This window comes from Bos indicus x Bos taurus, chromosome 13, assembly GCF_003369695.1.
Source record: "Bos indicus x Bos taurus breed Angus x Brahman F1 hybrid chromosome 13, Bos_hybrid_MaternalHap_v2.0, whole genome shotgun sequence".
In the NCBI taxonomy this organism is placed as follows: domain Eukaryota; kingdom Metazoa; phylum Chordata; class Mammalia; order Artiodactyla; family Bovidae; genus Bos; species Bos indicus x Bos taurus.
In genome coordinates this window covers 21,132,401-21,160,006 of record NC_040088.1, presented here as the reverse complement: position 1 = coordinate 21,160,006, position 27,606 = coordinate 21,132,401, and the positions used below count along the sequence as shown (strand labels likewise).

At 45.8% G+C, this 27,606-nt stretch overlaps 1 protein-coding gene and 1 non-coding gene across 2 annotated transcripts; one reads left to right on the top strand and one right to left on the bottom strand.

The window, feature by feature from the left end:
• Positions 1 to 1,311: 1,311 nt before the first annotated feature.
• On the bottom strand, positions 1,312 to 21,823 carry SUN5 (Sad1 and UNC84 domain containing 5). Its single transcript, XM_027558167.1, has 13 exons — positions 21,646 to 21,823; positions 19,819 to 19,877; positions 19,556 to 19,624; positions 18,520 to 18,586; positions 16,317 to 16,378; positions 14,839 to 14,888; positions 13,550 to 13,584; positions 12,637 to 12,745; positions 4,844 to 4,922; positions 3,809 to 3,924; positions 3,133 to 3,300; positions 2,542 to 2,628; positions 1,312 to 1,487 (listed from the first exon to the last, which is right to left on the bottom strand). The coding sequence occupies exons 1-13, from the start codon at positions 21,729 to 21,731 to the stop codon at positions 1,356 to 1,358; spliced, it is 1,119 nt and encodes a 372-aa protein (XP_027413968.1). The 5' UTR covers positions 21,732 to 21,823; the 3' UTR covers positions 1,312 to 1,355.
• A 5,164-nt stretch (positions 21,824 to 26,987) lies between these two features.
• LOC113903765 lies at positions 26,988 to 27,094 on the top strand. Its single transcript, XR_003514302.1, has one exon. It is a non-coding gene; the product is annotated as a U6 spliceosomal RNA (small nuclear RNA).
• Positions 27,095 to 27,606: the final 512 nt, after the last annotated feature.

The following is a 27,606-nucleotide window of genomic DNA, read 5'->3' as shown; positions in this document are numbered from 1 at the left end:
ATGCTGCTATGAATATGAGTGTACAAATACCTCTTTGAGACCCTGCTTTTAATTCTTTTTGGTAAATATCCAGAGTGGGATTGTTCAGTCAAATGGTGTTTCTATTTTAAATCTATTTTTTTTTTTTGTAAAATGCCTTACTATTTTCCACAGTGGCTCTACATGAAGTCCCACTGACAGTACACAAGTTCCAATTTCTCTATATCCTCATCCACACTTTTTATTTTTTTTATAATAGCCTAATGGGTGTGAAGTAGTAGATCTCATTATAGATTTTTTAAAAGTCTTTTTAAAAAGGTGTTTATTTTTGGCTGCATTGGGTCTTAGTTATGGCACACGGGATCTTCCCTTGTGGAGCTCAGGCTTCTCTCTAGTTGTGGCACGCGGGCTCCAGAGTGTGTGGGCTCTGTATTTTGAGGAATGTGGGCTTAGTTGCCCTATGGTGTGTGGGACCTTAGTTCCCTGACCAGGGATTGAACCCATGTTCCCTGCATGGCAGGTGGATCCTTAACCACGGGACCACAGAGGAAATCCCTCATTGTAGCTTTGACTTGCATTTCCCTAATGATGAGTGATGTTGAATAAGTTGTCAATGTACTTATTGACCATTCATATATCTTTTTCAGAGAAATGTCTGTTCGGATGCTTTGCCCATTTTTGAATTGAGTTTTTTTTTGTGTGTGTGTGGTTGAATTTTAGGAGTTCTCCATATATTCTGAATATTAATCTCTTATCAGATATATGATTTGCAAATACTCTCTCCCATCCTGTGGGTTGCCTTTTTTACTTTGTTGATATTGTCTTTCAATGCACACAATGGACTAGAAATGTTCACACCTGGAAAAACAGAGGTCCAGAGAGGATGTGTGTTTTGTCTAATGTTACACTGAATCATCTGTGTGATGTTGAAACACTCTGTGATGGTCACAGGAAGGATTTCTCATCTCCCACCTCATCTGATACAACAGCCATGATCCTGTCTATTGAAGACGGGGAAACTGAAAGGGCTGGGTCTTGCCCAGGGTCACACTCGGGTCAGTGGCAGAGTTTGACTTGAAACCAGAAGATAAGTCACGTACGGGTGTCAGACAGCTTGGAGTTGAATCCTGGTGCTGCTATTTGCTAACTGTGACTTCTGGCAGTCAGTTTTTTTGCCTGGAGACTTCACTGTCCCCATGTGTGAAATGGGGCCTCATGGGGCTGTTGTGAGGGTACCTGGGTACCCAGGATGGGACTGATAATTGCTACACTGAATTTCAGACATCAAGCCCTAGGCCACTCTCACTTTTGGGGGCCAAAAGACACTTGGAATTGGACGTGAAGAATAAACTTTAATCTCTCTTGGGGTGGGGGCTCTAGTTAGGCTGCTCTCTGGGTAGAGTCACAGAGCCATGCACACGTACTCGGTACAGGCAGGTGAAGCGTGGGTTCCCCCAGTTGCTGGATATCTTCACCTTGACAGCCCCAAATGTCCTGGGAGGCTGGTTCTGAAGAAGAGCCACAGACAGGGGCCATCTCACTCATAGCCCCTGTCCAGAGGAATGTTTGGCAGTGGAAGGAAACCCTCCAATTCCTTAGCTGGGGAAACTGAGGCTCTGAGAGGGGAATGTTTCAAAACCACATGGCAGGTCACTCAGGGGCTGGGATGCAAGGGGCTGAGGCCGGAAGATAGCTCGACGGTGATGGGGAACGCATCCCAGCCTTGGGGCCCTGGCACATGTGTGCTCTGGCACCCTGGGCAAACCACACCCTCTCTGGGCTTCAGTTTCCGGTCTATAAGAGGAAGAGGGGTAATGTCTGCTTCCCAGGGTTGCCATGAGCACTGAAGTAAGATCTTGGGGCCAGATGGCTTACCAGCCCTGGGCATACAGTAGGTGGTATATAAATGCGGCCCCCTCCCCTTTCTCCCCATAACCCAGAGGGGATGGAGCCCAGTGGCCTGTGAGATCTCACTGGATGGTCTCAACCTCCCAGGAAATTACACCAGGGGAAACTGAGGCCCAGAGAGGAAGAGAATGGTCTGTGATCACATAGAACTTATGGTTGGGTCAGGATTTGGGCCAGGGTCAGTCGGATTTCCAAGCCTGAACATTTTCTCGAGTCTCAGGGCCATTCCAGTAGCCACCTTCTGGTCATGCTTCTGTCTCCAACTCCCTCCCCTCCAGGCCTCAGCTTCCCCACCTGTAGTTGGACCAGGTGTTGATCATGTGGTTTCCCAGTATGGAGACATTAAGTTCAAAGCCAGTGACCCTGGCCTGACGGCCCTACCAGCTCACCACCTGCTGTCCATGGGAGGAACCACAGCAGGAGGGCTCCTCAGTGGCTCAGGGAAATGGAGGTAGATGAGTCTCCTCAGGGTTCCACTCTAGGCCCTAGGCAGTGGCTCCATCACTCTGGCCTCAGTTTCCTCATCTGTCAAGTCAGTTAGTGACACCTGTGCGCCACCTCGGGCTGCTGGGGCATGAAGTGGGGTCCCCTGTAAAGCCCTGCCCACAGTGTGTGTTCAGTAGGTGCCCAGCATGGGCAGGGTTTCTCAGGTACCTGGAGCTGGAACGTCTGAATGATATTTTCTGGCTGAAACTGAAATGCCCCCAGGAACACCTCCTCCTTGGGGGAGCCTTCCACGCCCTGGAGAATCAGAACCAAGAATAAAGCATCAGGTACAGGCAGGAACTCCAGGAGGTGCTGCCTTCTCCAGTCGAGACCTGCACACCTGTCAGGATGGGGAGCTGTCTACTTCTTTGGGCACTGTTCCGTTGCAGCACAGGTAAAGGATAGGAAAAAGCATTGCACTGGAAGCCAGAAGGTTAAGGGTCCACTTCTAACACTGCCGTTGACTCTAGGGTTTGATGTATCCCTGCCCTTTCTCTGAACCTGTTTCCTTTTCAGTAAAATGGGGGCTCAATTATCTTTGAAGACTCAATTGGCTCTGAAAAACTTGGGTTGTGATAGAGTGCCGTTTACCCCCTAATCTCAGAAGGCTGTGATCTGACCCTGACCCTGACTATCCCCAGCCTTAACATCCAGCCCCTCTAGGCTTCGTAGATTGTATGGTTTATCACAGCGCTGCGAAAGCTGCCATTACGAGCTGTCCCCTCAGCTAAGCATTGCTGCCAGCTGGGGCGTGCTCACGTAGATGACGAAGTCCTTGGGGGCGGTGTCCAGGCTGCCTGACAGTGAGATGGTCTTCGGGATGTGCTGCAGGGTCAGGTTGGACAGGTAGACCTTCTGGGCCAGTCGGATGGTCACCTGGCCGCGGTCACCCGAGAAGGCCCAGCAGTTGCCAGGTGTCACGTTGGGCTGGAAGCGGCAGATGTAGTGAAGGTAGATGGTTAAAGAACAGATTCCTTATCCCAGCTTGGCTTCCCTAGACCTTCTCAGCCTTCCTGGACAAGCCCAGTCCTTCCTGTCTACAAAGCTCGGTTCGAGTACCACCAACTCCATCCAGGAAGCCTCCCTGACAGCAGGCAGCAAGGATGACCCCTCCCCTCAGCCCAGCGCAGTCAGGGTTCCCTGAGATGCAAGACTTGAGGGTTGGGGGAGGGGCCTCTTCCAGTGCCAGAGCAGGCTGTCCCTGCCCCTGGGCCTGTCCCCTACTCCTGCATAGCACCCCAACTTCTCCCCAGACTACCACCCCCACCCCATCAGTTGTGCCTTTTTTCTGCCTCGGTTCCTCCCTTTCTCTCGTTCCTACTCTGCCCCAGGCCCCCACCCTCTGCACTCTCACCCCAACCTCTGCCTTCAGCTCCTGCCCCCAGGCCCCTGGCCACACCCCTGCCACTCTCCCCCGTCCCGCCATTCCTCCTGCCTCGAGGATCACGTCCGGGGGCTGTGCATAGTTCCACAGCCGGATCCAGTTCCAGTAGGAGCAGGCCTTGTCGTGGTTGTACGTGGCTGACGTCTGCTCAAAGTCGATGGAGGCCCCTGTGTGGGAGGTGATGGCAGCGGAGGGGTTGGGGCGGGGGATGGGGGGAGGGGGAAGAGTCTCAGCTGAGCAGCCCTGGCATCTGCCTGGTGGAGGGAGTCTCACTAGGTGCCAGGGGAACACTTCAGAAGAGTCAGTGGTCCTCTCTGGACCTCAGCGTTGTCCTCTGGGATATGGGAGTAACAAAAGTAATAATAATAGTAGTAATGAGAGCATCCATTTCATGGAGTTGTTGTGAGGTTGAAAGGAGTTAATACAGTAAACTTTTTCCAGCAGTGCCTGGTGCAATGCAGGCGCTCACTCACTTATGTCAGCCTAGTTATTATAACCCAGTTAGTATCACCGGGGCCCTTATTATAGCCATTCTCAGACTCCAGGTCTGAGAGCTTAGACCGAAGCCCTCTGACACTGAGTCTCCTTGGGCCTAGGGATGCTGGGGTGAGCTGGTGCTGCCTACACCAGGCAGCCCACCCGCCTACCCACCTCACCCCCTCCCATGCAGCCCCTCACAGGGGCACCTTTCATATCAGTTCCTGTGGTTTGATACGAAAAACACTTCATCCTCCTTACCAGACCTCAACCCAGCATGCTCCTCCCTACCCCTCTATTGCAGCCACTGCTTAATTTTTCAAAGGCGTGATTCCTAACTGTAATTAGGCCTGTGGCCAGTCTCCCCTGCACAGACAGGGACAACTCTGTGGACCCCTACATTTGGAGGGGGACGGGTGGATGATGGCCTCCCCTTCTCACCTCAGCCTCTGTGGGAGAAAATGGAAAACCGTAACAAGAGCACCAGCCAGGCGGGTGAGGTTAGCAGGATATGCCCCCGACCAGAGCTGAAATCTACCCTCTGAAGAGTTTCTCAGGAAACTTGGGCTGGGCTGGTTGGTGAGGCAAGGTAGGTGGGAAGTCACTCACCTATTGACTTCAGGGCAAAGTCCGGCTTCTCAATGTAATCTCCTTGGATCATCTTTATTATTTTCTGGGTCATTTTTTGCTGCGAAGGCAGAAAACCCAAGCTGTGCAGTGATGTGTTCTTACAGATCACGGTCCACAGCTCTGTTCACACCAGGTGACGAGTGGCCTCAGGACACCTTTTCGTCCTTGCCTGCTGGCCACTGCCTGGTCCACGCACAGGGCTGTCACATGCTGTGCTGTGAGGAGGTCCAGAGCCGCCCCCGTCCCATCCATGGGGTTTCCTCGGTGTTTTCACACCCTCTGGGATGCACTGTCATACATGCAGGACCAGGAGTCTCAGTCAAGTCCAGGGCAGGGGGCCTGGAGTCAGACAGACCTTTCCTGCTAATGATCCCTAGGCTAGTTACTGCCCCCGTACACCCCCCTGCCCCCGAATCTTGACTTTCTCATTTTATGAAGTGAACATGTTAGTCACTCAGTCCTGTCTGACTCTTTGTGCCCCCATATAGCCCGGCCAAACCCCTCTGTCCTTGGGCTTTTACAGGCAAGAATACTGGAGTGAGTTGCCATTCCCTCTTCCAGGGGATCTTCCCGACTCAGGGATCGAACCCCGGTCTCCTACATTGCAGGCAGATTCTTTACAGTGTGAGCCACCAGAGACACTGGAACAATAATCACATCCACCCCCTACTCTTGTTAGGATTAGAGCTAAGACTCATAAAGCTGTGACTATATGTCAGGACTGTCTTCAGTATGTTCATACTTATCCCCTCTCAGCAACCCTAGGAGGTATGTACTATTATTGCCCCCATTTTAAAGAGGAGAATATTGAGGCACAAAAAGGTAACTTGTCCAAGGTCACATAGCTAGTGAGAGGCAGACCCGGAAACTCTGGTTCCAGAGTTCAGGTTCTTAACCTCTACATTGCCAGATAAAGATCGCAAAGCGTTGAGCACAGTTGGTGCTCAATAAATCACTGGCCACTATTTGATTAGATTTTTCACAAGAGTGTTGCTCAGTCACTAAGTTGCATCTAACTCTTTGTAACCACATGAACTGCAGCATGCCAGGCTCCTCTGTCCTTCACTATCTCCTGGAGTTTGCTCTAATTCTTGTCCATTGATTCGACGTTGCTACCTACTACCCCCATTCTCCTTTTGCCTTCAATCTTTCCCAGCATCAGGGTCTTTTCCATGAGTTGGTTCTTTGCATCAGGTGGCCAAAGTATTGGAGTTTCAGCTTCAGCATCAATCCTTCCAATGAATATTCAGGTTTGATTTCCTTTAGGATTGACTGGTTGGATCTCCTTGCAGTCTAAGGGACTCTCAAGAGTTCTCCAATACCACAATTCGAAAGCATCAATTCTCCAGAGCTTATCTTTCTTTATGGTCCAACTCTCATATTCGTACATGACTACTGTAAAAACCATAGCTTTGACTAGATGGACCTTTGTCAGCAAAGTGATGACTCTGCTTTTTAATATGTTGTCTCGGTTTGTTATGGCCTTTCCTGGTGGCTCAGAGGGTAAAGGATCTGCCTGCAATGCGGGAGATGGGTTTGATCCCTGGGTTGGAAACATTCCCTGGAGGAGGGCTTGGCAACCCACTCCAGTATTCTTGCCTGGAAAATCCCCATGGACAGAGGAGCCTGGCGGGCTATAGTCCATAGGACACGACTGAGTAACTAACACTTACACTTTCATTTTAGGTATGTCACAGCTTTCCTGCCAAGGAGCTAGTTGCAGTCACTGCTTGCAGTGATTTTGGAGCCCAAGAAAATAAAAGCTGTGCCTGCTTCCACTTTTTCCCCTTCTATTTCCCATAAGGTGATAGGACCAGATGCTGTGATCTTAGTTTTTTGAATGTTGAGTTTCAAGCCAGTTTTTTCACTCTTCTCTTTTCACCTTCTTCAAATTCTCTTAAGTTCGTCTTCACTTTCTGCCATTACAGTGGTATCATCTGAGGCTGCTGATATTTCTGCCAGCAATCTTGATCCAGCTTGGGATTCATCTAGCCTGGCATTGCACATGATATATTCGGCATATAAGTTAAATAAGCAGGGTGACAATATACAGCCTTGTTATACTCCTTTCCCAATTTTTAACCAGTCAGTTGTTCCATGTCCAGTTCTAACTGTTGCTTCTTTATCTCTGTAGAGGTTTCTCAGGAAACAAGTAAGGTGGTCTGGTATTCCCATCTCTTTAGTAATTTTCCAGTTTCTGATCCACATAGTCAAAGGCTTTAGCACAGTCAATGAAGCGGAAATAGATATTTTTCTGGAATTCCCTTGCTTTCTCTATGACCTAATGAACGTTGGTAATTTGATCTTGGTTCCTGTGCCTTCACGGAGTTCAGTTCAGTTCAGTCACTCAGTCGTGTCTGGCTCTTTGTGACCCCATGGACTGCAGCACACCAGGCTTCCCTGTCCATCACCAACTCCCAGAGCTTACTCAAACTCATGTCCATCGAGTCAGTGATATCATCCAACCATCTCATCCTCTGCCGTCCCCTTCTCCTCCCGCCTTCAATCTTTCCCAGCATCAGGGTCTTTTCCAACGAGTCAATTCTTTGCATCAGGTGGCCAAAGTATTGGAGTTTCAACTTCAGCATCAGTCCCTCCAATGAATATTCAGGACTGATTTCCTTTAGGATTGACTGGTTGGATTTCCTTGTAGTCCAGGGGACTCTCAAGAGTCTTCTCCAGCATCACAATTTGAAAATATTGATTCTTTGGTGCTAAGCCTTCTTTATGGTCCAACTCTCACATCCATACATGAATCCTGGAAAAACCATAGCTTTAACTAGACGGACCTTTGTTGGCAAAGTAATGATTCTGCTTTTTAATATGCTGTCTAGGTTGGTCATAACCTTTCTTCCAAGGAGCAAACGTCTTTTAATTTCATGGCTGTAGTCACAATTTGCAGTGATTTTGGAGCCCAAGAAAATAAAGTTTCACAGAGTAGCAGATTGTATTTTCTTAAAATGATTGCAGACAGGCCTCTCGTTCCTTGCTCCTCCTTCTGTGTGACTTTGACACCCTTCTCATGGACACATGGGACTTCAGTTCTCTCCCTATCCATCTGGGTGAGCCTGTGACTGATGGGAGTGATGCTATATGACCTGTGGGCTCAGTCCTAAAAGGTGAACCATCTGCTTCTGGGGGGACGTTCACTTTCTGAAGCCAGTTGCCGTGTTGTAAGGAAGGCCATGCCATACAAAGGGACCACCTATGGGCACTTTAGTCAACAGCCCTCAGTTCCCAGCTGACAGCCAGCATCAACCTCCACACAAGTGAATAAAGATTCCTCTAGATGATTCCAGACCCAGATATTGGGTCATCTCCAGCCTTCGTGCCTTCCCAGCTGAGGCCCCTGACGTCATGAAGCAGTGACAAACCATCTCCACTGCATCCTGTCTGAATTCTTGATTCACAGAATCTTTGGACATAATAAAATGGTTGTTCTGCACTACTAAGTTTTAGGATGGTAACTGGGTAACTAGCATAGTAGATAGAGTGTTGCTGCTGCTGCTGCTGCTAAGTCGCTTCAGTCGTGTCTGACTCCTAGCGACCCCATGGACTGCAGCCTACCAGGCTCCTCCATCCATGGGATTTTCCAGGCAAGAGTACTGGAGTGGGGTGCCATTGCCTTCTCCAGATAGAGTGTTACAGGGCAGTAATTATACTCTATTTGTTGATGTGGAAACAGACTCAGAGAGGTAAGAACTGAGCTCCTAAAGCTAAGAAAAGACTAAGAAAAGCTAAGAAAATTCTACATATAAGTGATATCATATGATATTTATCTTTCTTAAAGAACATTTCTTAAATGTGTTCTTAAAGAACACGTTTCCACATTGAAAGGGTTTCCACATTGAAAGCCAAGTGTGGCTAACTCATAGGTACATTATTATGACATTTTAGATGTAAGGTAAGATGATGTAGGGCTTCTAGGTTAGATGTAGTAAGTTACCGAGAACCTATGGTCCCACTAAAAACAAGTAGAAAAAGCCAGATGGTTTGCTAAATCATGTTTTAATACCATCATTGAGCTATGAAAGAAACAGGACCAGATGGACTAAAATTCTAGACAGGGGACAACCAATCTGAAATATGCTGACATTCTTAATCTCTGCAGCATTTGATGATTCTGTGCATGGGTTGAGGATCTGGGGGCAGGGGCTGCTACTGACAAAAGAGAAAGCAGCGAAGTTGTTAGCATTTACATAGAGCAGGTAGAACGGAATTGGACACTTAAGGAGCCTTGGCCATGGCTTATTTCCCTCATTAGATGTTAACTGGAATCCAAGACTATGTAAGAAGCTAAAGAGCTGCTTTAAAAGCTTCTGAAAAGCAGAATAAAATCTCCCAGTCTCACAGCGCTTAATAAGCAAAGTCCCTCCGAGGAAGGAGACGCCAAAACAAAGCAAGCAAGAGATTAAAGACTCGGCACAGTGATTCTCCTTATTATTTGTCAGAATCACTGAAGGACTTGTTGAAACACAGAAAAGTTGGTTCCCATCCTTAGAGTATGTGATTCAGTAGGTCTGGGTGGGGTCCGTTAATTTGAATTTCTCACATTTTTCCAGGTAATGCTGATGCTGCTGAAATGGAGGCCACACTTTGAGAACTGCTGTCCTAGAGGAAATGCTGAGTCAGTACTAAGTAGCTACATCTGCTCTTCACTCCAGGGCACTAAACCAATTACAATCACAATGAGAGACTGAGAATCCAAGCTTGCCCCTGGCAGAGAAGACTGCCAATGGGGTCAGAGATTTTGTACCCAAAATTGGAAATTCAAAGTCCAGAAATAAATCCATATGTCCACAGTCAATTAATCTTTGACAAAGGAGGCAAGGATATACAATAGAGAAAAGAGGTCTCTTCAGCAAGTGATTTTGGAAAAGCTGGAAGCCTCATTAAATCAATGAAATTAGAACACACTTTCACACCACACAAAAATAAAGTCAAGATGGTTTAGACTTAAATCTAAGGCATGACACCATAAAACTCTTAGGAGAGAACATAGGCAAAACATTCTTTGACATAAACCATACCAATCATTTCCTTAGATCAGTCTCCCAAGGCAATAGAAATAAAAGCGAAAAAAAAAAAAAAAAAAAAACACAAAAAAACAAAACCCCACAAAACCCAAAAGAAAATCCCCTCAAAGCAAATAGAACCTAATCAAGTTTATGAGCTTCTGTACATCAAAAGAAACCACATACAAAACGAAAGAACAACCTACAGGTTGGGAGAAAATATTTGTAAATAATATGACCGAGAAGGTCTTACTTTCCAAAATATGCAAATAGCACATACAAGTCAACAACAAAAAACAACCCAGTTGGAAAATGAGCAGAAGGCCTAAAGAGGCATTTCTTCAAAGAGGACATACAGATGACCAACAGATTCATGAAATTATGCTCAGCATCACTAATTATTAGAGAAATGCAAATCAAAACTACAATGAGGTACCACCTCACATCAGTCAGAATGACCATCATCAAAAAGTGAAAAGTCTATAAACAACAAATGCTGGAGAAGGTGTGAAGAAAAGGGGGTCTTCTTACACATTCATGGGAATGTAAACTGGTGCAACTTTTATGGAAAAAAAGTTCCTCAAAAAACTAAAAATAGAGTTGCCATAGGATCCCATACAATCCCAATCCTGGGCATATATCTGGCAAAACTATAATTCAAAAAGAAACATGCACTCCAACATTCGTTGAAGCACTATTTATAATAGCCAAGACATGGAATCAAGCTAAATGTCCGTTGGCAGATAAATGGATAAATAAATGTGGTAAGTACATACAATGGAATACTACTCAGCCATAAAAGGATGAAACTATGCCATTTGCAGCAACATGGATGGGCGTAGAGATTATCATACTAAGTGAAGTCAGAAGGACAAATACCATATAATGTCATTTATATGTTGAATCTAAAGTATGACACAAATGAATTCATCTACAAACAGAAGCAGACTCAGACATAAAGAACAGACTGTGGTTGCTAACTGGGTGGGGGAGTTGGGGAAGGAGTTTGGGATTAGTGAACGCAAACCGTTATGTATAAAATGGATAAACAATGAGTTCCTACTGTAAAGCACAGGAAACTATATTCAATATTTTCTGACAAACATACTGGGAAAGTTTGAAAAGAGTGTATACATGTGCAACTGAGTCACTTTCTTGTAGAGTAGAAATTAACACAACATTGTACATCAACTATACCTCAATAACAAATTGAAAACTCAAGAGGCCTCAAACATATGTTCAGTCTTTCCCATCAAGACATTTATCAATTTTTGAAATTGCATGGGCAGGAGGCTAGAAGGCTAAGCCAAAAACCTTTGAATAAATCCTATAAAAATTACAATCTAGGTCTGAACCAGTTTAATGCATGTTTGCATAGAAGTGATCAGTATACTTCATCTTCCTTACAAAGAAAAGAGAGAACTCTACCTAGTTGAAATTATAATTTCAACAGGAACATCTAGTTTTTTTGGTAAAAGATTGTCCAGAAAACACTAAAAATTTACCAGATATGAAAAGACAAAACCATAAGATTGATACACCAAAGAAAAAGCAGGCAATAGGAGATCATAGATGATCCAAGTATTAGATTTAGCAGACAAGGATTTAAAAATAACTGTGACCAATATGTTAAATATAATAAAGGAAAAGATGAACAATATAGATGAAATGTTGGAGAATTCCACCATAGAATTAAAATCTATGAAAAATAATAAAATGTATATTCTAGAACTAGACTATGCAATATATGAAATTAAGAACTTAATGGAAATGTTTAGAAGTAGATTGGATAGAGCAGACTATAGGATTATTAGTGAACCTGAAGAAACATGAAGAGAAAGCATCAAAACTTAAGCACATAGAGAAAAAGAATGAAAAAACAAGCAAACAAGGAAAAAATACAAGAAGAATATGGAAAACACTCCAGAAATTAGGATAGTTATAATTGGTGTCTCAGGAGAGGTGATAGATAATGGGTTAAAAACAATGTTTTAAGGAATAATAGCTAATAATTTTCTGAAACTACTGAAAAAGATCAACTCATAGAGTCAGTAAGTTCAGGAATCCCCCAGCAGGTTAAATATAGAACACTGGAGGTAAAAAGAATATCCTACAAACTTAGGGATGGAAACAGACCACACTCAAATGACAAATAATAAGAGTGATATTAGACTTCTCTACAGCAACATTATCGGAGGAGGCAAAGGCACCCACTCCAGTGCTCTTGCCTGGAAAATCCCATGGACAGAGGAGCCTGCTGGGCTGCAGTCCATGGGGTCGCTAAGAGTCGGACACGACTGAGCGACTTCACTTTCACTTTTCACTTTCCTGCATTGGAGAAGGAAATGGCAACCCACTCCAGTGTTCTTGCCTGGAGAATCCCGGGGACGGGGGAGCCTGGTGGGCTGCCATCTATGGGGTCGCACAGAGTCGGACACGACTGAAGTGACTTAGCAGCAGTAGCAGCATCAAAGCAACAGCTTAGACTAGAACACAAGAGTGGAATTCTTTCAAAATCCTCAGGGGAAATTTTTCCTATCTATAATTCTATACCCAACCAAACTATCAACAAGTGCAAGGGTAGAATAGAGATGTTTTCAAACATACATGTTCTAAAAAAAACTTAATACATACCTCTTATTTTATTCTTTCCCAGGAAGTTATTTGGGCATATGTTCCACTAAAACTTGGAATATGAGAAGCTGGACATCAAACAGAGAGGTCAGGTGTTTCGGGGCAGAATGGCTAGCAACTCACCTCATCGGACATGGCTTCCATCTCTTGGAGCTTGGCAATGAGCTGGTTCAAGTGGCCTCGGAGGTCCTGGATTTCCCCAGTATGATGCCGCACCTTCTCTTGGTACATCCTTATGGGGAAGGAATGAGAACAGAGAGCAACTGATTTGTGATGCTGCTACTATCACAGTCAGCTTCTACCTCTGCCAGTCAGCACACAGAGAGCTAGCTTCTCATCTTCCCACTCTCATGGGCCCATCCCTGGACCTGCCCCCCAAATTCCTATCTCTAAGAATTTAGAGCAGTGAGCATTACTCATGCCCTTACTTCTGCTTGGACTGTCTGACTATCCCTAAACCCAACTCATTCCTTCTGAATATTGGAGTATTTTTTTTCATTTAAGGATGCTGCCATGGGTGTATCTTGGTTAAAATTTCTTCTCAGCTACCATTTGCTGGGGCTTTCCCAAGTGGCTCAGTGGTAAAGAATCCAGCTGCCAAGCAGGAGACACGAGTTCTTTCCCTGGATGGGGAAGATCCCCTGGAGAAGGAAATGGCAACTCACTCCAGTGTTCTTGCTTGGGAAATCCAATGGACAGGGCAGGTTATAGTCCCCATGAGGTTACAAAGAGCTGGACAGGACTTATGACTAAACAACAGTAACAACCAAAACCATCTGCTGAACACTATGGGTCAGGAACTATTCATGACATTTTCTTTAATATCCATGATTACCAAGAACAAGCTGGGTGTTATGCTTTATTTCATAAAGGAGAAGAAGTGAAGTGACTTGTATAAGTTTAGCCAGGTAGGAGGTATGGGAGCTGGGATTTAAGCCCAAATTGTTCTGGCAGACCCCATATTCTTAGCCAGTAGATCTTGGCTATAGCTCTGGTTTTTAGGTAACATTAGGACTATTTAGCAGATTCTTCTTACCTCAAGCTCTGCAGTGGACTATCTATGCTGTCTTCCTGGTGGGATATTGAGGAAAGCAAGGGATCTCCTTCAGATGGCCTAATCTGGGCCCAGTAGAATTTCATCAATCCATCCTCCCACAATCATAAATCCAGCCATTCATCCACTTTCCTATTTTTTCCCACCTGCCATCCATTCAAAATCCAATTTACCCTCCTTTTTGCTCATTCATCTGCATACACTTCCATCAAACCTCCCACCCATCTACCATCCTATTCATCCCCCTTTCCCATCAGTCTGCTCCTTCATTTATCCAATCTTTCTTATCCATCCACCTTACCTTATCCATCGACCCTTTCATCAGTCCATGCATGCATGCATCCATCTACCCTCCTGTCTATCCACTGTCCCACTCAGCTATCCATTCATCTATCTATCCATCCATCCATTTACTCACCCTTATCCCATCTGCCCTCCCATCCATCCACTCTCTCATCTGTACCTTCTTCCATTCATTCATCCATCTATCCCACTATCCATTTCCCACATCCTTACATCCATCACTTCCATCCCGCCTCCAATCACACCCCATCTGGCCATCTAAATGTCCAGAATTGATCATGTTCACCTTGTACCAGGTGTTGAGGTGGACATTGCTGGAGTGAATCAGATCTGACTCTGTCTTCAAGGACTCTCAATACAGTTGGGAAAGCAATTATGATTACAGAAAATTGTGGAAGAATAGAGGGGAATGTGACCACCTCTGCTTAGGTATTTCTGGAGGAGAGGGAAGCATATGACGGAGTTCATTCATAAGGGGAGAAGAAGAGAGGGAAGGACAGGTTCATCAGATCTCTTCTCTCGAGGCCTTCTGACTCTGCTGTCCTCAGACAGGGAGCTCTGGCCACTGATTTCTCCTCCTTCTTCTCCAGGAACCACAAAGTAAAGGTCTCATCTCATTTGAGCAAAAGAACTAACTGCCTTGAGTAGAGAGAGAAATGTGTTCTTTGGCCACACCATCCCATTGTAGGTGGGGGCCTTGATAAAGGAAAGATGGGTCACCTCTGTGAAACAGTGACAGGAGAGGATCCTGGAGGAGGAACTATGCATCTGGTCCTTGAAAGTCACATTTTGACGGGAGAGATGGTTCCAGGTGGGGAACAAGACAAAGGCAGAGATTTGTATCTGGAATGAGTCAGCAACTGAGTAGGGTCCAGAAGTGGCAAGAGGGAAAGGAACTTATGAAGGTGACATTGACCGGTTAGGGTGAGGCCAGTCAAGGGTGGGGCCTGAAGAGAGTACGCACTTACCTGCCAGATGTCCATTTTGGACGGTAAGTGCACAGAAAACATCCAAAATCCTGTGGGAGTCGGGGAACAAGAATGAGCATTTAGGATGAAAGCTTAAGAGCTTACATCTTAGGCTTTGGAGTTAAGACTTCTAGATTCAAATCTAAGCCTTGCCACTTCCTAGCACTGTGCAGTTTTGGGAGAAGTTACTTAATCCCTCTATGCATTAGTTTACTCCTCTGTAAAATGGGAATAACAGTAAAATCCACTTTATGATCCAATGATATCATATATGCATATCAGCTCACATAAACCAAGTAATCTATGTTTCCTCTTCCTCTCCAGTCTTAATCCTACTGGGGATAATTGGCAAAAAGAAGGAAAAGGGGTGGTCCCCCTTGCATTTTATGATTTCTGTGCTGTCTGAAATCTCATTATTCAGGTCATTATTAAATACCTTTAAAATATATTTGTTGTTTTTAAATAGAACAGAATAGAACTTCAAAGAAAAGAATGGAACTTCCTCAATCTGATAAAAGTTGTTTATGAGCCACAGCTAACATCATGCTTAATGGTGAAATACTGGAGGTTTTCTTCCTAAGATCAGGAGTAAGACAAGGTGTCTGCTCTTAAAATTTCTTTTCTTTTTTCTTTTTTGATCCTATGAAGCTTGCAGGATCTTAGTTTCCCTGACCAGGGATTGAACCCAGGCCCTGGCAGCAAAAGCACCGAGTCCTAACCACTGGACCACCAAAGAATTCCCTGCTCTTGCTATTTCTATTTAACATTATTTTGGGATTTGAGCCAGGTCAATTAGTTAAGAAAAAGAAATAAAAGGCAGATGACATGATGTTGCATATAGAAATCTTAAAGTATTCAAGACTGGGTGTCTTGCCCAGTGTTAGCAGTAACACATGAGTTCAGCAAGGTTGCAGGATACAAGATCAGTACACAAAAGTCAGTTGTACAATTGACCTTTGGCATTATTTTAAAAAGTCTTATCTGTTGGATTATGTTGTCCAGGAATTTCTAATTTCTTAGGAAATTCTCTTCCTTCTCTTTCCCTCAACCCCCACCTGGTGGTGTATTTAAGTAGAAGGAGGAGATTTCTTTGTTTGAGAAAGCAAAGCTGTAATGTGAGAGGTGGTGGTGTTGGCTGGAAGGAAGCCACAAAAACTGAGAGAGAAAGAGAGAGGGAGAAAGAGGGAGGGAGGGAGAGGGAAAAGAAGAAGAGGAAGAATAAGAATATTATATAATACAGTTTGGGGAGAACCTTACAGTTTTCAAAGTTTTTCTTAGCTTTCAAACATTTTCCTTGGACATCATTTTATCCTCACAGCAACACTCATTAGGCAGATGAGGATACTGGGGTCCCCAGAGGGACAGTGTCGGGCACAGTGTCACATAGCTGGTGCCACAGCTCTTTCCCTCCCCAGGATGGGCACGAGCCCAGGGTTAGGTACCTCCACCTGGAATGGGACAGGGCCCTGGACACGTACCAAAAGCACAGAGGATCAGAACGCCTGCTTTTTCTATCAGCTTGTGGATGAACAGCTTGTATCTGCAAGACAGAGAAGTGATGGTCAAGGTGAGGCAGGGCTTTGCACAGGCTGGACAGCCTCAGCCTGGCCCTTGCCCTGAACGCACCCCGAGAAGCACATTCCTATCTGGGCCATGACACTCTCTCCAAGATGCTGGCCATGTTCTGTGGCTCCACAGCATCTCTGAGGAAAGAAAGCCCTTAGCCCAGTATCTCTGGCCATCAGAGATCAACTCATAGCGTTCACCCACATCCTCCTCACTCTCTCCCTCCATTTACGTACTGTTTGCCCCTTTCCAGCTTCTCCCCCAGTAAATGCATCCTTCAGAGCTTAGTTTAAATGTGCCCTCTGCCTACAAGCTCCAGGCTCAACACCCCCAGCTTTGTTGCTGTTGTTACAGTCGCTAAGTTGTGTCTAACTCTTTGCGACCCCATGACCTGCAGCATGCCAGGCTTCTCTGCCCTTCACTACCTCCTTGAGTTTGCTCAACTCATGTCCATCGAGTCGGTGATGCCATCCAACCATCTCATCCTCTGTCACCCCCTTCTCCTCCTGCCTTCAATCTTTCCCAGCATCAGGGTCTTTTCCAAGGAGTCAGCACTTCGCATCAGGTGGCCAAAGTATTGGAGTTTCAGCTTCAGCATCAGTCCTTCCAATGAATATTCAGGGATGATTTCCTTGCTGTCCAAGGAACTCTCAAGAGTCTTCTCTAGCACCACAGTCTGAAAGCATCAATTCTTTGATGCGCAGGCTTTTTCACGGTCCAACTCTCACATCCATTCGTGACTTTGACTAGATGGACCTTTGTTGGCAAAGTGACATCTCTGCTTTTTTAGTATACTGTCGAGGTTTGCCATAGCTATTCTTACAAGAAACAAGGGCCTTTTAATTTCATGGCTGCAGTCACCATCGGCACTGATTTTGGAGACCAAGAAAATGAATTCTCTCACTGTTTCCACTGTTTCCCCATCTATTTGCCATGAAGTGATAGGACCAGATGCCATGATCTTCGTTTTTGAATGTTGAGTTTGAAAGCCAGCTTTTTCACTCCCTTCTTTCACCTTCATTAAGAGGCTCTTTAGTTCCTCTTCACTTTCTGCCGTTAAAGTGGTATCATCTGCACATCTGAAACTGTTGATATTTCTCCCAGCAATCTTGATTTCAGCTTGTGATTCATCCAGCCTGGCATTTCGCATGATGTATTCTGCATGGAAGTTAAATAAGCAGGAATACAGTCTTGATGTATTCCTTTCCCAATTTTGAACCTGTCTGTTGTTCCATGTCCAGTTCTAACTGTTGCTTTTTGTCCTCCATACAGGTTTCTCAGGAGCAGGGAATGTGGTCTGGTATTCCTATCTCATTAAGAATATTCCACAATTTGGTGTCTGCTTCTCCACACATGGGAGCTCATGTGTGGTGGAGCCAAGGCTGGGCCCAGAGAAGACATTATAGAGATGTTTCAGACTTCCCTGGAGGTCCAGTGCGAGGGACACAGGTTTGACCCCTAGTCCAGGAAGATTCCGCATGCTGCAGGGCAACTAAGCCCTTGCACCACAGCTACTGAAAGCCATGAGCCCTAAAACCCAAGTTCTGCAACAAAATAAGCCAGTGCAACGAGAAGCTCATGAACCCCAACTAGAGAGTAGCCCACCCTCGCCACAATTAGAGAAAGCCCACACACAGAGCAAAGACACAGCATGGCCAGAAATAAGAAATGCTTAGAATGTAAGCTTTAAAAGCACAAATGAGGTGGAAACTCTGCAGGAATTCAGAGGCATTTTGCATGGGCAGAAAATGAAAAGGGAAAGAATGGAGCAGACATTTCAGGCAGGAAGAACAGCCTGTGCAAACCTATGCAGGTGGAAAGAGGTATAGTGGGTCCAGGGAGTGAGAATCCTAGCCATGCTGGCCCAATGGATCTATTGCAGAAAGCAGAAAAAGGGGAGCTGGGAAAGGAAGGGTGAGGCAAGATTTCAGAGGGCTATAGGCTGAGGTGCTGGACTGACAGGGAGCCACAGTGGATTCTGGGGTGAGGGGTCTGATATAAACCAGATTTGATATAGATTATCTGAGGAGAGGTCTAAGCCAGTGATGGAGTTGCCATGGTCACCAGCACACAGTTCCAGTCCCCATAACCTTCCCGCTTCCTGCCCCAGCTCACCTGCAAGTGTTGAACAGAACCCGGTGAGCCCGAGTCCTTAGGAAGCAGGCCAGGCAGGTGATCCAGGCTGTGGAGGAGACAGGAGAGCAGTGAGCAGCTGTATCCTCCTTCTTATTCTATGACAATTCACAGGGAGAGACCCTGTTGCTGGGAGACCCTCTCAATTTGCTAGTTGAGCCCAGGACAGTTCTTTGAGCTACTTATAGGTAAGCATCAGCTTGGACTGAGTACTAGAACTACAAAACCACTAGTGACTGGCAGGTACTGAATACTTAAAAGTGACTCAGGAGCAAGAAAAGTTTGAGATGTCCCTGCCAATGTCTATTCCCAGACACTGAAAGCCTCTCAGTAGAAGACTGCTTGTCTGGTTCATTCCTGAGTGCCTACTATTGCAGTGCATGAAGCTAGGCAAAAAATACGGGCTCAGAATGGGTGCGTAGGTGGGAGGAGGCATGGATACATGGAAGAATGGTTAAGAGAATGGCTTGGAAAAGAGGTGATTAGAAAGATGGATGAGAGGATGGGAGAATGAGAGGGGGAATGGAAGGGTGCATGGGTTGATGACTGAATGGATATGAATGGTAACAAAAGTATGGGTGTATTGATGGATGACTCAGTGAAGGGCTTGGATGGATGGATGAACTAATAGGGTGTATGGATATTCCAACAGATGGATAACAGACAGATGGTTGGATAAATGACTGAGTGGATGAATAGTGGAGGTGTGGCAGGAGGAACACAGAAGACTGATCTTTAGGGTGTGGTCAGAACCATGTCCTCAAAGTGAGGGTGAGTTGCATGGAACCATTCGCATGAGTTCAGGGGCCAGGCCGGTGGCAGAGTTGGGGAGGGCTGGCAGTTAGCTGCTCCTCCAAGCAGATCTCCCTCCCAGCCAACCCTCATTCCTCGCTGGAATGACACCCCTGACGCCTCTGAAGGGAAGACCTCCAGAGCTCCACCTGCAGCCCAGCTTGAGGCTGGGCCCTCTTCCCAGGCCCACGCTGATGGCCAAGGCGGCTCTTCAGTGTATACGTACACACACATTCCAGCATGCACTGGGTCAGGCCTGGGGCATTGATGCGGACAGGCAACAGGAAGGCATCACCTGCAGAAAGCACAGGGCTGTCATGTCACTGCCAGCCTCTGGGACAAGGTGCTTGCAGACACTGCAGGAGCATCCCTACCCCCTGCCCCCTGCCCCTTGCTGGGGGACCCTGGGTTGCCCACTTGACATCTCTGAGCTTCAGCCGCTCACTGCCCACAAAGACCCCAGGGCTCCCCTCTGCCCTCCCTTCTCACTTGCGTTTGACAAAGGCGCCTCTGTCATCCTGCAGATGTTCCGGCCTCGTTGGATGATCCTGGCAACGACAGGATTCACAATTGTATTTTACAGTTCACAAGGAGCATGGCGTCCCCATGTTCCAGATGGAGAAACTGAACTGCTGAAAAGTTTGCTCAAGACCACAAGGCTGAGAATCAGGGATAGACTGAGGTGTGGCTGACCCTCAGTGCACGCCTCTTCAGAGGAAAGGACTCAGTTTGCTGTGGCAGTCACGGTTGGTTGTCATCCAAAAGCCACTCCTTCCTCTTACTGGCAGAAGACTGATTTTGGTCCCTTGTCCCTTTCTCCCCCAAGTGATTTAGATGGATCTGGTTGGTTTCTGACTGTTTCTGTCTCCGTCCCCTTGCTGTTGGTTCAAGGATGGGAAAGTCTGCAGGGGTGAGCTGTAGGGTAGATAAAGGGGTCTGGGACTTGGGGAGAAGATTTTCTCATTGCTAAACTGAGACCCACAAGAGGCAACACCCTCCTCTCTGTTCGCATATGGCCATGCTTCTGTGCTACACCAGGGATGGTGGTAGCCACCTTGTGACCGTGAGATGAGGCCAAAAGGTAGAGCAAAAAAGATGGCAGGAACCTGGGGAGTGGCTGGCACTGCAGAACCTCAGAGTTAACATTCTCTGGAGCCATCCATATCTTGGGATCTTTTGGCATGTAAGATAAATTTTCTTTAATTAAAAAAATTTTTTAAATTGAAGTATAGTTGTACAATATTTTATGTTACAGGTATATGATATAGTGATTAATAACTTTAAACGTTATATTCCATTTATAGTTATTATAAAACATTAGCTATATTCCCTGCCATGTACATTTTTCTTTATTTCTAAGGTATGGTCTCTAATAGCCCATTTGGTAAAGAACCTGACTGGAATGCAGGAGACCCTGGTTTGATCCCTGGGTCAGGAAGATCCGCTAGAGAAGGGATAGGCTACCCGCTCCAGTATTCTTGGGCTTCCCTTGTGGCTCAGCTGGTAAAGAATTCTCCTGTAATGTGGGAGACCTGGGCTCGACCCCGGGGTTGGGAAGATCGCCTGGAGAAGGGAAAGGCTACCTACTCCAGTATTCTGGCCTGGAGAACACCATGGACTACAGTCCACGGGGTCACAAAGAGTCAGACATGACTAAGTGACTGTCACGTCATGTCCATGTCAATGGTTTCTAAACTTTTATACTCCCAACATTTTATATATGTGTGTATATATATGTATATATATTTCTCCATGTGGACGAATATATTATTTACCCTATCAAATGTATAGGCTTTATTCACACCTTCCTGAGGAATATAAATTAAAAGAGGATGAGCTAAAGAAAATACATACTGAAGTTATAATAGCATTCTCCTTACCCCGTATGGTTATTCTGTATGCCCTCCTCTAGGGATAGACAGCTGTTCTGGGGCCCAGAGTTAGGCACTGTTTTGAGTTGGAACTGCTACCACCCGCAAGCAGAGGCCTCCTACAGATAAACACGGCAGAGAGGCGTGCTTTCTCGTTTACGATCTGTCTCCCTCACGTGAGCTCCACGGGGGCAGGGAGCACGGCCATCTGGTGCAACACCACCGTCCCAGCACTCTGCCCAGTGCTGGCACACAGCAGGTGCTCAATAAACACGGGCTCAATGGACGACCGCTCCTCCGCTCCCTGGCTGAAAGCCACTGTCGTCTCTCTGACTTCAGGTGCTGCGTCTGTAGGCGCAGCTGCTAACGCCAGCTGGCTTCCAAGAAAGGGCTGAGGCGCGGTGTTTCGTAAGGGCTGTGCAGAGGGAGGGGCTGCCGTTCTCACCTCCTGGGCCTGACCTCCCTGGAGACGTGGGCCACATTTTCGGGTTGGTCACACGAGTCCTCAGGGCTCCTTGAGGACCGGGGCATCGATGTCCTTCTCTAGGACAGGGGATTGACGGTGGGGATCTCTGGGAGTCTGTGAGGGGGAAGTGGCTGCTGCTGCTGCTCCCACCTAGTGTGCCCTGAAAGGTGCCGTGTGGAAGCTTTCCTGGGTCAAGTGGAACTGTTGGCACTGTGACCTCACAGAGCAGGTGCAGGTGGTCTTCCCAGTCTCCAGTTTGGCTCTGGAACTTCCCCCTCAGAGGAACTCATTCTGTCCAACTTTCCACTTTTAAGATGGCCTTGAAGGGCCATGCCAGGCACTCAGGGGCTGGACAGGGGCAAGACTTGGGGCTCCAAGATCCAGGCCATGCTTTTTCTTGCTCTCAGACCCTTTCTGCCCCAGGCTTCCTTACCTTCTTAGGCTATATACGGATTTATTCTGTAATGCCAAGCTTCTCACTGGTGGATGTTTGACATAATACAAAACAATGTTTGTGTGTTGTTGTCTTAGTAAAGTTCTACATTTTACCGGTGAAAAATAAAAGCATGCAGAGTGGGAATGTCTGGTTATGGTTTTTCTACTTGGATTGTGGAACTAAAATGAATTCACTTTTGCCCCCTGGTGGCAGTTGGCTTTCCTGGTGGCCTAGACGGTAAAGCGTCTGCCTGCAACGCACGAGACCTGGGTTCGATCCCTGGGTCGGGAAGATGCCCTGGTGAAGGGAATGGCAACCCACTCCAGTACTCTTGCCTGTAAAATCCCATGGACAGAGGAGCCTGGTAGGTTATAGTCTATGGGGTCGCAAAGAGTTGGACACGACTGAGTGACTTCACATGGACATGGCAGTTGCTCAAATTGCAGGCTCAGTACTTGTAAACAGAGTAACTGTCCTCTAAAGAGGCTCATGTGCTAAAACCTGAACGTGAAGATATGTTAGGTAATGTAAGAGTTCAGTTCTGTCACTCAGTTGCGTCTGGCTCTTTGCGACCCCTATGGACTGTAGCACGCCAGGCTTCCCTGTCCATCACCAACTCCCGGAGGTTGCTCAAACTCATATCCATCGAGTTGGTGATGCCATCCAACCATCTCGTCCTCTGTCGTCGCTTTCTCCTCCTGCCTTCAATCTTTCCCAGTATCAGGCTGTTTTCCAATGAGTCAGCTCTTCACATCAGATAACGTAACAAAGGGGAACTAACACTTGCAAATGAGATTGAGGTTGCTAATCAGCTGACCTTGAAATCAGAGAATATGCTAGATTATCCAGGTGGGCCCAGGTGGGCCCTTAATGATAGAGGTCCTTAAAAGTGTAAGAAGGAGGCAGACCAGGAGAGAGATGGCAGCATAATGATCCTAATTTATTGGTTCTGAAGATGGAAGAAGGGATCATGAGCCAAGGAATGAAGGCCAGGAAGTGGATTCTCTTCTATAGTTTCTAGAAGGGAACAAAGTCCTGCCAGTACCTTGATTTTAGCCCAGGGAGATCCATCTTGGACTTCCGACATCCAAAGTGGTTAAGATAATAAATTTGTGTTTGCCAGTCACTAAGTTGGTGGTAATTTGTTATAGCAGTGATAGGAAGCTAAGACAGTGCCCAGAAGAATATTCAGTGAAGGAGCGGCTCTGAAATGCTGCCAGTCATTATTACAGGGGCCATTCAATGGTACATTCTTTATCCATTGAACAAGTTTTTATGAAACACCAGTATTTATTAAGCACAGGTGTGAGCAGAACCAGCTTTTATCCCTGGGGTGGAGGGCGATGTGGCTGCAGACCAGCCTCCATGTAGTGGGTGCTCACAGAGTGGCACTGCAGGGAGGAGGGGCTGGTGAGAACCCCCCTCCTTTGCGTCTACTGGCCGTCACCCAATGCCCCCTGGTGCTTGAAATGTGGAGGAAGAGGAAGTGTTCATGAGGAGAGCAAACACTGAGAGTGGCTTTGGTCAATATTTGTGCCATTGTCCGCTGAATCTGATCTCTGGCTCAGCTCCTGTGAGGACCAGGAGGGCTGGTCTTATGCATTAGTGGGTAAGTGGGGGCCAGGAGAAGGATGTTAGGGAGCATGCAGCCAGCTCCTCTCATTCCTTTGTGCCTCAAGAATGAGGCGGGGGAGCATGGGCTCAAAGGCAGGACTGGTCCAGGGGAACTCTGGCCTCTGAGGGAAGGGCCTGATAGTTTCTACATTTCCTGTCTGCTCTGTGGACCCTAGGGGAGGACCCAGTACAGGTAGGCCTGGCCTCTGGGCCTGAAATAAGGGCTGGTGTGGAGTCAGTGGGAACCATGGAGAACTCGGAGTTGGGGAAGGCCCTGGGCCCTTTGTGCCTATACCCCAGGAGAGCCATGCAGAGGAACGGAGGAGACTTCCCTGTAGTTCTGCCATCACCTCCTGTGCACACATGCATGGACACACAAACACATATGCACACCCCTAATGTCAGGACACAGACCACCAGATCCACCTACACATACATGTTCAGCCTCACAGACACACTCACTATACTAAGTCTACTTAAACATATTGGACACAGAACTCCCCACACCTGCACTCATGTAGGTTCATATTAACAGGCAAGTGACACCACAAACCAAGATGGCAACACCCTCGCTTCATGTGCACACCCACACACAAACACACACTTGCCTCTGACATCAGTAATTATGACCTAGTGCAGTGTGTATGCATGACTACACACACAAACACGCACACATATAAGCACACATATACCCCTGAGACACGCACATATAGACAAACCCCTTCAGGAGCACTCAGGTCTTTGGGGCCCGTACAGCCAAGGTGGATGCTGTAGTTTGTAATGTGGACGCTGCTGACGGGCTCAGTCCTCCATGAGTGGGATGCACCTTTGGAGAGAAGCTGAGTGTTAAGTAGCAGGACTGGGTCCTCCACACCCTCTTCTCTGCTGCCTTTTGAGTTTTGGCTCCATGTATGATGAGGGGGAAGTATGTGACCAGGAACGGGGCTCAGCTGATGATGGGGATGGGACTCAGATCGCCTCCTGCTCCTACTAGAAGAGCCGTGTTTCCACGTGGAGGTACAGGCGGGAGGTCAGCCATCCTCCTGACCTACGTCTTTGCTTCTGTTTGTATCTTTTTATTGAAACGTAGTTGGCTTACCATGTTGTGACAATTTCTGCCGTACAGCAAACTTACTCAGTTATACACATATGTGTGTGCTCCTGAAATATGTGTGTGTGTTAGTTGCTCAATTGTGTCTGACTCTTTGTGACCCCATGGTCTGTAGCCTGCCAGGCTCCTCTGTCCCATGGGATTTCCCAGGCAAGAATACTGGAGTGGGTTTTCATTTCCTCCTCCAGGAGATTGTCTTGACCCAGGGATCAAACCTGGGTCTCCTGCACTGCAGGCAGATTCTTCACTGTCTGAGCCATCAGGAAAGCCTCAATATAAACATTCTTTTTTTATTGGAATATAACTGCTTTATGATGTGATGTTAGTTTCCACTGTATGATGAAGTGAATCAGCTATATATATGCATATATCCCTTCCCTCTTGGAACTGCCTCCCACCCCACCACCTCAGCTCCCCCCCACCCCCAGATCATCACAGAACTTTATAGCAGCTTCCCACTCAATCTGTCATACAGAGTGAAGTAAGTTAGAAAAAGAAAAACAAATATCATATATTAATGCATATATGTGGAATCTAGAAAAATGGTACAGATGAATCTGTTTCCAAGGCAGGAATAGAGACACAGATGTAGAGAACGAACGTGTGGACATAACGGGGAGGGGAGAATCGGAGATTGGGACTGACATATTATACATTCTTTGTAAATATTCTTTCCCATTATGGTTTATCACAGGATGGGGAAGGTGGTTCCCGGTGCTGTACATTAGAACCTTGTTGCTTGTCCATTCTAAATGTACTAGTTTGCATCTACCAACCCCAAACTCCCAGTCCCTCCTTCCCTCCCTACTGCCTTGGCAACCACAAGTCTGTTCCCTCTGTGAGTCTGTTTCTGCTTCATAGATAAATTTATTTATTTTATTTTTTTATTTTTTTAAATTTTATTTTATTTTTAAACTTTACAATATTGTTTTGCCAAACATCGAAATGAATCTGCCACAGGTATACATGTGTTCCCCATCCTGAACCCTCCTCTCTCCTCCCTCCCCATACCATCCCTCTGGGTTGTCCCAGTGCACCAGCCCCAAGCATCCAGTACCGTGCATCGAACCTGGACTGGTGAGTCGTTCTATATATGATATTATATGTATTTCAATGCCATTCTCCCAAATCATCCCACCCTCTCCCTCTCCCACAGAGTCCAAAAGACTGTTCTATACATCAGTGTCTCTTTTGCTGGCTCATATACAGGGTTATTGTTACCATCTTTCTAAATTCCATATATATGCGTTAGTATACTGTATTGGTGTTTTTCTTTCTGGCTTACTTCACTCTGTATAATAGGCTCCAGTTTCATCCACCTCATTAGAACTGATTCAAATGTATTCTTTTTAATGTCTGAGTAATACTCCATTGTGTATATGTACCACAGCTTTCTTATCCATTCATCTGCTGATGGACATCTAGGTTGCTTCCATGTCCTGGCTATTATAAACAGTGCTGCAATGAACATTGGGGTACACGTGTCTCTTTCAATTCTGGTTTCCTCAGTGTGTATGCCCAGCAGTGGGATTGCTGGATCATAAGGCAGTTCTATTTCCAGTTTTTTAAGGAATCTCCACACTGTTCTCCATAGTGGCTGTACTAGTTTGCATTCCCACAAACAGTGTAAAAGGGTTTCCTTTTCTCCACACCCTCTCCAGCATTTATTGCTTGTAGACTTTTGGATCGCAGACATTCTGACTGGCGTGAAATGGTACCTCATAGTGGTTTTGATTTGCATTTCTCTGATAATGAGTGATGTTGAGCATCTTTTCATGTGTTTGTTAGCCATCTGTATGTCTTCTTTGGAGAAATGTCTATTTAGTTCTTTGGCCCATTTTTTGATTGGGTCATTTATTTTTCTGGAATTGTGCTGTAGGAGTTGCTTGTATATTTTTGAGATTAGTTGTTTGTCAGTTGCTTCATTTGCTATTATTTTCTCCCATTCTGAAGGCTGTCTTTTCACCTTGCTTATAGTTTCCTTTGTTGTGCAGAAGCTTTTAAGTTTAATTAAGTCCCATTTGTTTATTTTTGCTTTTAACTCTCACTGTTTGCATATGACATGATCCTTTACATAGAAAACCCTAAAGACTCTACCAGAAAATTACTAGAACTAATCAATGATTATAGTAAAGTTGCAGGATATAAAATCAACACACAGTGCTTGCTTCGGCAGCACATACACTAAAATTGGAATGATACAGAGAAGATTAACATGGCCCCTGCGCAAGGATGACACGCAAATTCGTGAAGCGTTCCATATTTTTAAAATAAAATAAAATAAAAAGTCAACGCTCTACATAATGAAAACAGAAACTCCACCTTAAATACTTTAAACTACTAATAATGGGTACTACTGCCCCTGGTGATTCTCCCTTGTTTGCAAGAAACTTCTGAATTTCCCTTCCCTCAGTCTTGCATGTTGCTGGGAAATAAATTTTGCTTTGCTGCAAATGATGTGTACATGAAAAAAAAAAATAAAATAAAATCAACACACAGAAATCCCTTGCATTCCTATACACTAATAATGAGAAAACAGAAAGAGAAATTAAGGAAACAATTCCATTCACCATTGCAATGGAAAGAATAAAATACTTAGGAATATATCTACCTAAAGAAACTAAAGACATATATATAGAAAACTATAAAACACTGGTGAAAGAAATCAAAGAGGACACTAATAGATGGAGAAATATACCATGTTCATGGATTGGAAGAATCAATATAGTGAAAATGAGTATACTACCCAAAGCAATTTATAGATTCAATGCAATCCCTA

Bases quoted from the DNA above. Each gene is read 5' to 3' on its own strand.
- SUN5 (XM_027558167.1), bottom strand. From the start codon at position 21,731: ATGCCCCGGTCCTCAAGGAGCCCTGAGGACTCGTGTGACCAACCCGAA. The intron at 16,379-18,519 runs GTGAGCTGGGGC...TCTGTCTTGCAG, and splicing joins GTTCTGTTCAACACTTGCAG to ATACAAGCTGTTCATCCACA. The intron at 2,629-3,132 runs GTGAGCACGCCC...CTGATTCTCCAG, and splicing joins CCAAGGACTTCGTCATCTAC to GGCGTGGAAGGCTCCCCCAA.